We start from the raw sequence: 15,554 nt of genomic DNA, 5'->3' as shown, positions 1-15,554 counted from the left end.
GGGGGGGGCGGAGAAAAAACCAGCCCTGGGTTATGAATGTCAGTATTGTCACTGGGTTTGCTGCCTGTGGCCCAGTGGTAGAGCGAGAGACGTTTTTAAGAAAGGCTGTAAGGTAGGGAAAGCACTAAAGCTCATGTTGAGTTGATTAGAGATAAATAGATCTATATTCACCATATAAGGTAATAAAGGAAAAGCCTGTGCAAATGCTCTCGACATTTATGGACTTCTCTATGATTCATCTAGCAGGACCAGCAGCGCTGGCCAAGAGATATAGAATTCATTAAGCTGTATCTCTTTCCTGAATTGTTTCGCTACAAAGAAGCAGTGCTGGGTATTTAGAAGAAAATTCCAGAACTGTTTAAAAGTCAGCATTTGGTAACAGGCCTGAGCTGGATTGCTAGAGGAATTCCAGAAGGGTTTTAAAGCCACTTGTTGACCAGAGCATAGTCGTCCTCTAAGCATTAGCGATTTTCTTTAGACCCGGGTCCAGGTACCCAGTGTGTTTTGTGTGGCCGGTCGCCCTCCATCCCCCACCAGGACCGGAGGGCTCTGCTTTTTCCCCTGCGTGACTCAGATGCCTGCTCTTTCACTTTAATCTCTTATGGAGTTCAGTGTAAATCGTGGCTCCATTTCCAGGGGCAGGATTAAAAGTGAGCACCTTGCCCTTGTTATGTGAGGTCCACTGGTTTTTGAGCTGAGTCTGGGTCTTGCCATCTAGGTCCCGGCACTTCCTGGGCAGGGGGCCTGGAAGAAACCGAATTCTAGGGTCTTCGTGGTGGGTTGCTGTCACAGATGGCTTTAGAAGCTAGGGGACACATCCCAAAGGGACACCCAGTGTGCCCTTTGCTCCCCCGACACACCACCTTCCCCGCCCGTATTTCCTGTGAAATGTGCTACTTTTGAAGTAGCATGTCAGCCGGGGCTGCAGTGTTGGGCGTACCCATCAGTACCCAGCAGACTTCTTTTTCTGTTGTTTTAAATGTTTTATTTATTTTTGAGAGAGAGCCCGGCAGGGGAGGGGCAGAGAGAGAGGGAGACACAGAATCCGAAGCAGGCTCCAGGCTCCGAGCTGTCAGCGCAGAGCCCGACGTGGGGCTCAAGCCCACGAACTGTGACATCATGACCTGAGCTGAAGCCGGACACTCAACTGACTGAGGACTCCCCGCCCCATGTGCCCACCTTCTGGATAAGACTGAAAGACACTAAGAGGATGCTTCCTTGATGCCTCAGGGGACACCCTTTGGTGGTGGGATGGAGTTGGGTCTCCTTCCAGGAGCTGAGTGGTGCTGTTCTGCCCCATGTCTTGGAGGAGGGGGGATGTAGAAAGTCTGTCTTTGGCCTGGAACCTTTTGTTCCTCCTTAATTGCTTGGCCGAGGACATCCACTGGGAAGCCTCTGAGTGTCTTCAGACAGCAAATCTGGTTCCAAAGGTACAAATTCCCTAGTTCCCCACTGACTCACATATGTTTCTCAGACTTGGTTTCCAGCAGTAGGATATAAGTAATCCCATTTAGAAATTAAGAAGTGGCCTGCCTCTCATATGCCCTTGGCTCTGCAACAGTCTTTTCCAAAAGCGAAAATTCAAGTAATCATCGTAAAGCCCCTGGTTTGATCCCACGACTTCAAGGCCTTCCGGTGGCACGGGGGTCACCGAGAACCTTGTTCTGCCACTAAAGAGCAGGACCCAGACGGAGGCCCCTGCCTCTGTTGACCTGTGTGCATGTAAGCGAGTGTCTGAGGAAGCACTTAGAGTGTGCTCTGTGTCTGCAAGTAGATTTTCCTGTCGTTTATTATTAATTATCCCTCTGAGCGGCTCTGTGAAGCAAGTAAATATTAATAACAGTATGCGCTCATTATTAAGTTAGGGTGAAGGTGTATCTTTTCCATGGCCCTTGATTTTAGGTAAGCCCGTGGCGTGGCACACACATGACGACTACATTGAAAGTGAGGTCTTCAGGTGGGGAAATAGTAAACCTGAGACCAGAACTGGGAAGGGGAGGCGGTATGTTCGAGATCTGGGTTTAAAGCTCCTCCGTCTCCCGTTGGCAAGACCCGTCCTCCAATCACCCGTGGTGATTTGCCCGCTGCGCGCCCACATGCCCCGTCTGGGACCCGTGTGTGGTGTGGGCCCTCCTTGCCCCTCTGGTGTTGGTTGGCGATGATGTGACTTCATGAGTGTTGATTATGGAAATTTGCATACAGCATAAAGTAATAAATCACCCACAATCCTGGACATCAACGTTAGCGAGTTGCTTTTAGATCTTTCCAGTCTCTTTTTGTTCATAAATATTACATATCTTAAGACCATAAAGACCATGCCGTACATCCTGCTCTGAGGCACGGTTTTCCACAAACCAGAGTATTTCATATACGTGAAAAAAATGTAAAGCAAATGATAGATCAGTAGATTTCCTGACACTTACCGCGCTTATAAAATAATTTTTCCTTAGAGAAATACGTGTAGTTTGGCTGTGTGTTAGCAGGCATAGGATTTCTTTTCTCTGTGGGCCATGTGTAGACTGAATGCTTGGCCGCTCGCTTGGCCACGTGGACATCACTGTGTCCGGAGACACTGCCATTGAGGAGCGGCGGAGGGTAAACCTTGAATACCCCTCATACTTTTTAAACTATCATTTGATCCCCATCCTCAATTTTCAAAAGAACGTTTGTACCGTGAAGAAGATATGAGGTATTTAAAAGCAAAGCCATGACAGATCAGCTGTAATTCCATTCACGTACCGCTTCCCATTGATGTAGTTCTCGCTCTTTCCCCCCGGACACATTTATATGTACGTTTATTCATTTGTACCCACTTGAGGGTCATATTGTAAACCCATTTGTAGTCTGTGGCTTCTCTTTCCTTTTCTTCCTTCTCTTTCCCTGCTCCTCCTACAGATCTGGGCTCCGTGCCCCTTTCTCAGAGGAGCGCCCCCTGCCGTCCCAGGCCAGGTTTGCCCCGTAGGACACCCCCGCCCCCGCCCCAGTGCCACGCCATTCCCTTTCATGGCACTGGTGTCTCCCTCCCACTGGACAACAGTCCCACGGGGTGCAGGAACCCAGTGGCCTGGCTCACGAAGGGAGGAGCTCCTGTAACTGCGGCCCAGGGCCCGTCACAGCCACGCAACAAATATTTGGTGAATAAATGGCAGTGGTGTGTTATTTAATGGTATTGACTATCTTTTGAAAGATACTTTTACTGACTCACTAACATGCCATTGTATTGCTTTAGTCCGATTTAACAAGTAACCCCCTACCGTTGGCATCTGTATTGTTTCTAATTTTTCTCTTTTCTAAACAGGACATGCTAAACATTCCTGTCCATAAATCTCTGCCTACGTCGGCAGCCGTCCTGACGGATAAATTCCCAGAAGTAGAAGCACCAAACTGATGGATTAACCTACATTCTAATCCCAAGTAGCCCCTTTGTCTAAATGTCCACAGGGCCTGAGGCCTGATGTAAATGACACGGTGGGCGTGTGTGGCGAAGTACAGTCACGCTCCCTGGGTCCTTTGAGAGAGCCCTGGGGTAAAAAGATACCTTGGGGCAGGTCCCCTGTCTGGCACAGGATCCCAGAAAAGGTCCCTATGCCGATGATGTGTCTGAGAAGAGTATTTCTCACTCAGCCCGCAGGCCCCACGCTGTCCGTGGCCCCAGGAGCAGACTCGGGGCGTGCACGGCCCCTCCACTGTCTCTGGGGATCCAGACTCGGTTCATCTTTCACACAGGATATACACTCCACGAAGGCAGCGACGCACCCACTCATGGCACGTAGTAGAGACTCAAATGGTTTCATTACAGGTTCGATGTACAACACGGGGTTCCTCTCTTTGATGAACTTAAAACCCAGTGCTGTGTAGATACATAACAAATCAGCAGTATTTTCAAAGTTCTGAAATAAAACTAAGGGTTTAGACATGAGCGTTTATTCAGAAGTGACCTTCAGGCAGATCAGAAGTAGTGAGAGTACTGGCCGGAGGAACCCCTGGTGGCCTCTTCCCCCAGCCACCAAAAGCCCTGGCAGGAAGTCCCTGTGCCGCGGGCGGGGCACGCTCCAGCCCGGCTGTGACAGCCCGCACCTCCAAGCCCTCAGGCGCGCAGTTGCCACAGGACGAGCTGGGGGAGGGCCTCGGCTGGTTCCGGGGATGCCAGCAGGTCTTCAGACAGCCTTGACATCTCAGTGGCCATTTGCACGTCTCTGGCCCAGGACTGGAAACCTTAGAGCTGCCGTTTCCCAAACATCTTGGTCTCTTAAAATTGAGGATTCGAGACAGCGTTTGTGTCCAGGTTCATATCTGTCAGCAGTGGTGTGTTAGAGATCGAAACGGAGGCTTTTTAAAGCACGGGAAGACACAAGCCCATGTGCCATTGCGTCAGAGTGATGACCTCATCACGTGTCACAGAACATCTGGAAAACTCCATGGACATTTGGGAGACCATGAGAGTGGGAAAGGCAAATCACTAAAACAGTTGGGAGCTCATGGGCCCTTGGAAGGGTCTTGGGAAGCCAGGAGTCCCCAGACCTCACGCTGAGAACCGCTGGCGTGGCGACCTGCGGGCTCTCCCATAACTCCTGGGCCGCCCCAGGTCTCCTGTTCTTCCCTCAAACCAGGGCCTCTGCATCTTGAATCTGGGCAACGTCCTTAGCCCTTATCACCTAAAATCCAAGTTCAAGCAGACCAATCTGATAAACCTGCCACTTCTCATCATCGAACGAGTCTTCCGAAAGAAGAACACCACTTGCTCTTGCTCAGGGGCCCAGCAGTGCCCGCCTCCGCCTGCCCATGCCCGCGGCTGGCCCTCGGCGCTCCCCGCCAGGACCCCTCCAGCTCCGTAAGGCCGGGCCTTCCCATTACGCAGTTTTATTAGGCACAGTGCTGAAGGCACATCCATCAGTGTTAGACGCTGTTTGCCAAGATACAGAACATGTTTTAAATGGAGCAAAGAAATTTAAATGGGAAGAAATTATAGCATGAGTGAGTTTATCCCTTTCAAGATAATCTCATTTAATAACCAAAAAACTCACAAAGATGTGCATTTTATCCAGCTACAAAGGCAGCGTGGCAGGTTATATATTGCAGTAATTACATGTTTGGGGTTCCATTCCCTTCTTTAAACTAGATTTCTATTATTTTAGAAAATCAGCCACTGTAGAAAAGGACTATTCATTTATTTCATTGCTGGGTGGCCCATACGCTGTAAAAATAGGTCAAGAACAGTAATCTAAATTGACTGCTGATAAATAATTAAAGCTAATGGAATTTTCTCAAATCTGTGAACTACAATCTTTGAGGAACTGCCAGGACATACTGTCTGCTGTTGTATAGAAAGATATTTTTTATTTAACACTTCAGTTTAAATGCCATTTAATATTACCTTTTTTTATCACAAAGACTGGAGAGAGTAGTGTTCATCTCTGAAAGTCACCACAAGTCAGGTGCTCCATCAGTAGCCACTTGATCGCACCTTCTGGTGAGGAGTCCGGAAGTGAAGGTTCCAGTATCGCGCACAGAGAGGAACGTCCTCTTCACGGAGCTGTACTTTAAGTTGACCTCGACACGTCTGTGCGTCACACAGTATACGTTGTCTGGGTTTAGAAGCCCCACACCTGGGCCGTGCTCCCCAGGCTGTGCTCCGCCGTGCATGGTGAGGGAGAAATTCCTTAAATCTGAGTGGTGTCCAGGGAAATAAAGGCCAAGAACATTTTTTCTTTTACAGATAATTACGATTCTTTCATTGGTGCCACCGAGACCTTATAAAAATACATGGGACAGAGACGCATAGATGCTATTCGTAGATACGATGGGTTATCCTTACGAAGGCGGGCTGCCCTGTCAGCCTTGGGGGTGGGGCGCCACGTGGGCTTGTCTCTGCTGAGAAGGGTGATTCAGACATCATCAGGATATTTTAGAACCCCAAAGACCTCAGAAGACAGAATCAGTATGCCCACTGTTTTTGAACAGTCCGTCTTCAGCATTTTGGCTTTAAGATGTAGAAAAGAGACCCTGTTTTCTCCGTTCGGTCTGATGAGGATCTCGGTCAAGGGAAGAAAAATCACCAGTTTCAGATTGCTTCTCAGCAAAGCTATGGTTCCGTTAACCTGCAGTTTTGTTTTGTTTTTAATCTAACCTGATGTCATATTTAGTAATGTGTACCAACGTATTTTTAAATGGCGGGCTCCATTTCCAAAATGAAACGTACTTGTATTTTTCTTTAAGAAAATCCTCGGATGGGAGTTTCTTAATTTTCAAAGGAAATGATTCCCTCCGGATTGCCCTGTCCGGCACCTGGATGAGCTGTCCTGTCTGTGCAGCAGCGAGAATCTGAGCGTGTGTGCCTCGGGAGGCAGGATGGCGTAGCCGGAGGTGTCACACGGCAATGGTCAGGGGGCATTTGATCCAGAGGGAAGACACGTGGTGGAGACCGTCGGTCTGTGGAGTGAGATGAGCAGAGAGCCAAGCCCCACTCCCTGGGCATCGTCAGGGCAGGCGGGGGCCCCAGGGAGGAAGCTGCAGCTGCCCACATCACCCCGGGCAGACCCAGGGGTCTGCGTAGCAGCTTCCCTGATTTCCCACATGAGAAATCATGTCACCAAGCAAGTCACCAAGAGTGGAATCACCTCGAATCTGCTCTTTTGTTTTAAGTGAATTACTATTTTTTTAATGTTTATTTGTTTTGGGGATAGAGAGACAGAATGTGAATGAGGGAGGGGCAGAGAGAGGGAGACACAGAATCCGAAGCAGGCTCCAGGCTCCGAGCTGTCAGCACAGAGCCCAACTCGGGGCCCAAAGTCTCAAACTGAGATCGTGACCTGAGCTGAAGTTGGACACTTAAGGGACTGAGCCACCTGTGGGCCCCAGTGACATCAGTTTTATAAGCAACACTTTTTCCTTGATGTGGCACAAAATCGTGGTACATCTTCGTGTGGCGATACCACATTTTATGAACTCTGCCGTGTATTGAATATATACCTAGAACATTTTCAAGTCAGAATTTTCTCCCTTGGAGGCCTGAGCAGGTAGGGGGCAACGGGGGGTTAGTAAACTCTTTCAGCACCAGTGTAAACGGAGTCACCTGATGCATGAGCATTACCAGGGTTGCACATCTCTTACTTTAGCCTGGCCTCCATCAGGGGTTAACTCTGTCCCACCTTTCACCATCCAGATAATGGCAAGCAAAATATGAACTGAAACAGGCGCCTGGGTGGCTTGGTCGGCTAAGCGTACAACTTCAGCTCAGGGCATGATCTCGTAGTCCGTGGGTTCGAGCCCCGCATCGGGCGCAGTATTTACAGCTCAGAGCCTGAAGCCTGCTTCAGATTGTGTCTCCCCCAACCCTGCCCCTCTCCCACTCTTACTTGTCTCTCTCAAAAATAAAAGTAAACATTAAAAATTTTTTTTAAATGTGAACTGAGCAGAGAGGGGAGAATGGCCCTGGGCCGAGGTGGTTCTGAAACAGTTGCCCAAGGGTAGCTGGCTGCCGCTACTGGCTGGGCCCCTGACAGATCTGGTGACGGCCCCAGTTGAGCCTTCCAGAGGTGACCTTGCCCAGCAGCTCCACCAGCCTGCCCCGCCCCTAGCCCAGTACTCCTGGGCAGGCCTTGTTGTCCCCACAGAAGACAGGACCCACTCCTGGGCCACCACCACAGAGGATGAGGTGCCCCTGAGGGACGCAGAAGTGAAGGGGACATTGTACGATGGAGTAAAGCCTCTTGAAAAGTCAGGACTCTACAATATTTTGAAAGTAGAAACCATTTTATGACAGAAGACGTGTTTGTGATCCATAGCCTTTTTCTGTTCAGCCGTGACAGCTGGGCTGTCCCCCTTCACCTGCTCGTCCTTCGAAGCCTAAACAACTTTGTCCTGGGCACCATTCTCTCCTGGACCTCGGGGGCCCCCAGCTCCCAATCTGGGGTGCGAGATTCTATGTTGAGCCCAGCCCTGGGGACGGTAGGGGTGTCGGGGGTGGAGGGATACCAGACCCCAAAGTGGGTGCAGAGCCTTCCAGAAACTATCCAAGGGCCCTGAGTGGGCAGAAAGCCAGCGCTGCACACCACGTTTTGGGATGTCTTCCACTCGTACCTCACAAGTGGTATAACCAAGCGCCACATGATGGTTTTGTTTGGTTTTTGGGCTTTTAAATCAGAAAGATTTTTCCCCAGAAATCGTCACGACACGGAATATTTCCTCAATCGCATTTTGCTGCTCAACTTTCCGATCTAGAAAGTGAGCAGTGATTTTATGACGTGTAGAGCAGCAAAAATTCTTTCCACCTAGAAGCGTCTCTCGATGAACAATGCTCGTTATTTGGCACATACTCCAGGGAGAGAAGGTTGAAATGCCCCATTCTGGCTTTGCCAACGGACATCGATGTTCATAATCTTAAGGACGTCATATGATGTCTATTGCTTTTTGCTCAATAAATGGTAAAGAATCAAAGCGAATTGAAAAACCGCACTGCAAAGCCTGTCCCTGGATTAAGTGGGTACCCCTAAATTATTAAGGTGGTTTTTTAATCTGTGTGTTAAATCCCAGTGATCGGTTCATGCCAGTATGGTTTTCACTAGCCTGGCCCCCTGCTCTTCTGCCTGCAGTGGCAGAGAAGGGACGCAGACATCCACGGTGACCAGGGCGGCAGCACTGTCCAGACAGCAAAGGGCACCATGCTCTAAGAGGACAGTAAATCATGTCGTGTGCTCGTTGACCAACAGTGGTGTGGCCCAGCGGTCAGAAGCAAGCATTCGTTTAGTGCTGAAGCGAGGACCTTTTGTAGGTGGCAGATTGGGGCAAGGAATTTCTCAATCTGCCAAAAACAAAATTGGAGTGGGGGACTTTTTAGCTGGTCACTTGAAGTGTGTAAGTACCACCTGTGTATGTGTGTGGAGGAGGGGCAGGGAATATATAGTGATTTTGTTCCTAAAGCTCTTCATTTTATTTTTTTCCCCGTGTTTGTTTAGTTTGAGAGAGGATGAGTATGAGCAGGGGAGGGAGAGAGGGAATCCCAAGCAGGCTCTGCACCGCCAGCCCAGAGCCCGATGCTGGGCTCGATCCCGCAAACCAGGAGATCGTGACCTGAGCTGAAATCAGGAGTCGGACACCTAACCGACTGAGCCAGGCACGCGCCCCTCTCTAGAGCTGTTGGCATATATACGCACACGTCCAGCTTTAATCTCTAAGAGGTTCTTTGAGCAAGTCCGTCACCCCATGTGGCCGTTTCCAAGGGATGATTGTGAGGCTGCAGCAGGCTGCTTATGGCACGGACCGTGGAGATGGGTTTACTTTCGTTATGGTCACAGTGGGCGGCTTGGCGCTTTTTGCCTTCCCGGAAGGCAGCGCCAGCCCTCAGGAGTACTTTGGTCATCTCCTGTACTCTGCACAGCAGGTGTTTTCATGAGGCGGGCCCCGAGCCAGGGTGGCGGGGTTCGGGGTAGACTGAGGCAAGCCTAGGAAGACGCGCCATTCCGCGGGCCCGACTCCAGGGCGCCTCGCTCTTATACCGCCTGGTGCCCGCACCAAGGCCTCTGTGGCCTCACGCTCTCGCCGCCTCTTGTGTCCTCCACGGTTGTGTGAGAGGCTGGCCCCACCACCTTTCCCATTCTCTGACCCTGTCTGTTTCACCATTTCCCCTCGGAGTTTGGGCCCATTATAAGACTCTTGAGTGATGCATGAGCCCCTGACACCCTGTCACCGTCCAGGTGGCCCCCAGATGTCATCCCCGTGCCCACGCCTGGCCAAGGTGATTGATTCCTTTACAAAATTTCACTGTGACACAGACTTGGAGAGCTGGGGTCATGTCCTCCTTTCTGGCTGTGCCCCTTTGGACAAGTTTTCCTCCCTTTCTGAGCCTTATCTGTGTCCTTATCTGTGAAGTGTAGGGGTCCGTCCCTTCTGTCGGGACGACCGTTGTGACAGCAGGGATGCTAGCGCGTCTGAGGCTCCCCGCCCTCCCCCCCCACCACAGCCTCGGTGCGTAGCGCATGCTCAGTGAGAACTGTTGTCAACTTCCCCCACGAACTGCCCCCTGCTCCCCACCTTGCTCCTTAGAGCTCAGAGCCCCAGCCCCTCCGCCCCTCACAGGTTGGCTGGCTTCCACTCCCAGCTCCATTCAGGGGCTGCTTGACACTCCCAGGACCTCCCTGGCGGCCAGACCCAGCACTTTCCTCAGGCCTCACGTCTGTGATGGTGTTTTTTTTTTTTTCTTTTAAATTTTAAAAATGTTTTTATTTATTTTTGAGAGACAGAGACAGCGCCAGCAGGGGAGGGTCAGAGAGAGGGAGACACAAAATCTGAAGCAGGCTCCAGGTTCCGAGCTGTCAGCACAGAGCCTGACGTGGGGCCCAAACCCATGAACTGCGAGATCATGACCTGAGCTGAAATCAGACGCTTAACCAACTGAGACCCCCAGGCGCCCCTGTGATGGTGTTTGATAGAAGCGAGCACCTTCCCCCTCCCGGGACCGCCTCCCCCCGGCCTTCTGTTTCTTGGCTCTCCTGCTTCTCTCCATTCCTCTTCTTTCACCTCTGCCTCTGACCAGCTGAGGGGGGCCAGCCAGTCTCAGCCTCTCTCGCAGGAGAGCCCCGATTTGTGAATTGGTCCTGGGCTGCTCCATGAGATGGTGGCGGGGGGCGGGGTGCGTTTGACAGGCAGTGGGGCCAAAATGAGACGTGCTGAGGCGTAAACTGTCCCCCAGGTTTCGAAGGCTTAATACCAGAAGTATCGTTCTCTATTAATAACTTCTACATTGATGGTGCGGGAAATGAAAATATTCAGGGAGGTATTCATTTCATCTGATTCTTTTTGCTTTTTCAATCTAGCTCTGGGGAATTCTAAGTCACATAGGAGGTTGGCGCCCGGATCTTGTGGGGCGGCGGCACTGGCCTGGACCGCGGATCGGGCCCTGCGGCGGGCACCCTCCTGCACACCCAGGTCTTTATGTGCTCGGACAGATTGTCCAACCGCTCGCACTTTCGTTTCCTCGTGCACCCACGCTGTGTCTTTCGAGTCCCGCCTGTGTGCCAGGGCCACGCAGGAGATGGAAGTCAGCGCTCTTGTAAATGCAGTGCGACCTTGCGTCCATTCTCTGAGCCACGACCAGGGCTGCAGAGTTCCCCTGCACACCAGGCTGGGCCGCCCTCCCCCCGGGGCCTGTGGAGCAGGACTGACTCCTCAATGTGACCAGCATCCTCAGTCCAACCTTTGTTTGTTTTGTTTTTTATTTACTTATTTTGAGAGCGAGCCTGAGCAGGGCAGAGAGAAGGGGAGGGAGAGACTCCCAAGCAGACTCTGCACTGTCAGTGCCGAACCCGACGCAGGGCTCAATCTCACAAACTCGTGACCTGAGCCAAAATCAAGAGTTGGACTCTTAACTAAGCCATTCAGGCACCCCCAGCCTACTGGAGTTTTGAAGCCTTCTGGAGATTTCCCTGGCAAAATATCCAGCCCTGCTCGGTGAGGGAGATGCGGGATGTAGGACTGTGGGAGGGATTGAAGCCCATTCCCTGCCCTCCAGCAGCCCTTGGTCTGGAAGAAGGAGGATGCGCTCTTAGGATCGCTCCTGCCCGTGCGACTCAGTGAGAAGTGACAGGAAGTACATCGTGTGACAGACGCGGGCCTGGCTGCAAGCCTTAGGAGTCCCCTCTCTGGACCAAGCACCAGCAGGTGCCACCAGCTGTCGGACCAGCAAAGCAGCCCGCAGCCTGCCCCCAGGGCCCCCAGACTAGCTGCAGGTGGGGTGGGCGCTCAGCCATAGCTCCCTGCAAAGCCAAGGGCCGTCCTGAAGCCCAGGCCCTTGAGGGGCCACGGTTCCCACCGACAGTTGCAAGATTTAAGCGTCACATTGAAGTTCCCATCCCCGAACCGTTTACATCTTGCTTGTACATGTTAGATTAACATGGCTTTGGGGCCTTTGACGGGAAGCTTTACCGCACGTGTGTGGAGGCGGAGCTTTCGTGCTGGCACCGCTTCAGGAAAGTTCACCAGCTCTTCTTTATCTGCCAGGATACGTACCTAGCGCCAGGCTGCTTGGTGAGAACGCTGGAGACTACGGCTGCACCTCTTTAGCCGGTCGCCTTACTCAGTCAGCCTCTCTAGAAAATCAACAACAGACAGACCCCTTTCATCATCCCGTGTCTGCAGTGTGTGACCAGAGCAGGGCCGTGCGCCCATCCTGCCTGGCTGTCCTGACCCTCGGGGGAGGGAGGGGGACCAGCCCAGAGCCCCCGGCTCTCTCTGCCTCCGCTCTGCCCTCCGTGTCACCCAGTGCCCGGGCCACAGCGAGCTGTCCACGCCAGTACCTGTGGCTGCAGGTTTTTGCCAGAGAAGCATGGCTTGTTCCTCGTGGTTACAACATAGGCTTTTACCCCCGGCTCTGCCTGGGACCCAGTGGCGATTTCCCCTCATTCTTCACCCTTTTCGTCCTCTGAGCAGTGTCCTCCTGAGAGGGCCACGGGCTACATGAGATGAGGGTAGAGGTGGGGTCGCCTGTGGCCGCACTGCAGACTGGCTGGCTCAGAACAACAGAAACTCCTCATGCAACAGGGCCGGAGGTCAGAGGCCAAAATAGGTGTCGCTGGGCTGACGCTGGGTGTCGTCAGCGCTGTGTTCTCTTAGAAGCTCCAGATGCCCGCAGCTTCCCAGGCCACCTGTGCCTCTTGGCTTCCACCCGTGTCATTCTGACCCCCCACTTTCACCATCACACCTCTCGGGCTCCTGCCCTCCATCCTCCCTCCTGCCTCTGCCTCCCTTGGGTCCTCCAGGCATATCTCCCCAGCTCAGGGTCCACGACTCACGCCTGTCTGCAGAGTCCCTTTTGCCACGTAACCTAATGGAGCCACAGGTCCCGGGGGTCAGAATGTGGACGTCTCTAGGGGCTGTTACTGGGTCTAGCACAGATGGCCTTATTTACTTAGGAAGAGCTTGGTCAAGAGTCTGATTGGTTTTGGTCATTGAACTTGGCGTAAGAACATGGAAGGCGATGCTGGGGAGGAACAAAAGTACGGACTTCTCCACGGAAATACTGGCATCACCTGGAGGAATGCAACTTATAGGAAGATGTATAATTAAAAGGGAAACTGCTACTTCTTGATCAGATACTGTGGCAGGGTTAAAGTCCCACAAAACGTGGGCTGGCGACATTGGCAAAGAACTACACGTACAGCCCTGTGTCACAGACGACTCTGCCGCGAGGGAGGTGCTCCGTGTCTGCGGCATCTGGCCCCATGGTCGCCAGTCTCCCAGGGCTGCTGAGCACTTGCAAGGGGGCTCCTGCAACCAAGGAACTGAATTTTTAAGTTTAGTTAAGTTACGATTCAGTACATAGCAGGTGGCTGCCTGTCCGACCGCACAGGCGGGAGCAAGCGGTCCTGACTGGGCTCTGGGGGGAGGCTTTTGGAAGGCCACCGTGCAGCAGTTGGCCAGGTCGTATCCCGGAGGGTCGCATCACCAGCTTTCCTCAGAGTCTCGGGAGGCTTCACGACCCAAAATGGGTGAGGGCCCTGGTCCAGAGGAAAACCACCAAGGATCCCAGAGCACAAAATACGTGGATCTGTTCTCCCTAACAGCGCGCAGCTCGGCGAATGAGTGAGGAGGGCTCCGAGCTCAAGATGGAAGGGCCCTTAGACTCCGGTGCTTGGCTAACGGAACACAGAATGCTGTCGGCTGCTTACCAAGGGGGCAGGCAGGTGCCCGAGTGCCCCTGTGTACCAGCAGCTAACAAGGACCGCTCACCTCGGGGGGCCGAGCAGGCCCGGGGCCAGGGCTACTTAGAGAATCAGCGCCCCAGAGTGGGAGAGGCCAGATGCCCATCCCCACCCCTGCTAGGGTACGTGAATTCCCTCCTCATCCACCTTCGAGTGATGCTTGAAAATCCTGATGCCAGAGAAGGCTGTCGTCTATGCACTCAGATCGATTTAGGATAACTCTAAGTTTGCTAGAAAGCTTTTCCCTGAATGGTTAACGGTGATGTTACCCCTAAGAATAAAAGTTGTTCGTAGTACTAATTATTTATGGTGTGTCAGGAGCAGTACTACCCATGTGGATTTCACTTGATCCCTTCTTTGGGGAAGACCCCTGACCCTTGAGCACAGGGAGATGGAAAAACTGAGCTTCGGGAGGTGAACGGGCATCCAGAGCTCCCAGGGATGGGGAGTGGCTGAGTCAGAACTCGGAATCCGGGCTCTGCCTTCTGCCTTCCATCTTCCAGATCTGGTTCTGACCTAGGAGCTGTGGACCGACACCCAGACTCTTACTTTGCCCGGTAGCCCTCGTGTATTCAATGGTGGCCCGTCTCAGCCGCTTAGAGGTGGCACGCTCCTAGATGGCCATATTGAGAGCTGACCCATCAAGATCCTGCTGGTCTTTCCAGCCCGATGCCAGTTCCTCTGTGAAGCCGCTCCTCACCTCCCTTAACCTGAATTTATCCTTCCCCTGTGTTTTCCCTGTCGCACTGGAGCTCCTGACAGAATACTTTACCTTCTTCTTGTGTGATGGGTCCATTGGCACGAGTCCAGTCCTCACCAGTACTAGTCTGTGTCTGCTGGCGTGCGCGTTAAAGCTTGGAACCTGGAAATGCGTGGATACCTGGCTTTGGCCCCGACTTCCTACATCTGATCTGGCGCATAGGTCATGCTCAGTAAACACCCAGATATTAGTGCCTCGTGTCCTTTATTTGTCAGTACACTTGACGTAACATCGTGGGAGTTGGAGATGTCCGGTGCGTTGGTTCAGCGCTTTTATATTTTGCTATGTGGTTGCTGCTAAAGTGTTAGCTACCACCTTGATCACATCGCATGATTGTCATTTCTTTATTGTGTTGAGAACAGTTCAGCTCTCGTCTCTCGGCACCTTTGAAGTTTACATACTGTAGCGTTAACTGGAATCGCTATGTTGTGCGTCAGCCAATTATTCATCTCAAAGAGAATATTCTTAGGGAGATTCAGACCGACTCGCCTCTGGGGTGTTCCTTTGTCTTAAAACATGGCCTGGTGGTTTGGGATGGAGTTTCCACGTACCGTATCAGACATGGCTTCAAAACAGATGTATCGCCTAGTGAGTGACAGTGCTCTAAGCTAACAGCTAAAATGCAAGATGGTGGCCCCGGGTCCTTTTCAGACACCCAACAGGTCAGATCTACAATGTAACTCCTGTCCTGTGCTAAGCAGATTACCTCAGACCAGATTTGCTCAGATATGAGCAAAGCCCTGTGTCCCTAGCACATTGGGAATGAGGTATCTATAGCCTGGACGGGGTAGAAATAAATCTAATAGTATTCTCAAGGAAGTTCATTTAGACGACGGCACGCCGGTGGGCGTGATTTATGTTGTACGAATGAAGGAAACGGACAGGGGAGGTACCAAGATTGCTTTATCTGATGACAGTCATCACTGAATTCAAAGCGGTTTTGCTGGGAGGCCTTAACGAATGTTTCCCTTCTCTTTTTCCCTCTGCGATGGCTGTTTCCTGACGCGCCCCTCTTGCTCCAGGATTTGCGCAAGCAGGTAGCCCCGCTGCTGAAGAGCTTCCAGGGGGAGGTAAGCATTTATGTTTGTTTTATACCCAGA

At 52.0% G+C, this 15,554-nt stretch overlaps 1 protein-coding gene across 1 annotated transcript in view; it reads left to right on the top strand.

Moving 5' to 3' along the window:
• Positions 1–15,554, top strand: part of CUX1 (cut like homeobox 1) — a 353,536-nt gene that overhangs the window by 144,657 nt on the left and 193,325 nt on the right. Inside the window, exon 3 of the mRNA XM_029946913.1 lies at positions 15,477–15,524. Coding sequence (XP_029802773.1) covers positions 15,477–15,524 — 48 coding nt within the window. The remainder of the gene's footprint in view (positions 1–15,476; positions 15,525–15,554) is intronic.

This window comes from Suricata suricatta, chromosome 8 (genome assembly GCF_006229205.1).
Source record: "Suricata suricatta isolate VVHF042 chromosome 8, meerkat_22Aug2017_6uvM2_HiC, whole genome shotgun sequence".
NCBI classification, from domain to species: Eukaryota; Metazoa; Chordata; class Mammalia; order Carnivora; family Herpestidae; genus Suricata; species Suricata suricatta.
Note: the sequence above shows the minus strand (reverse complement) of the source record. Positions and strands in the feature narration are given on the sequence as shown.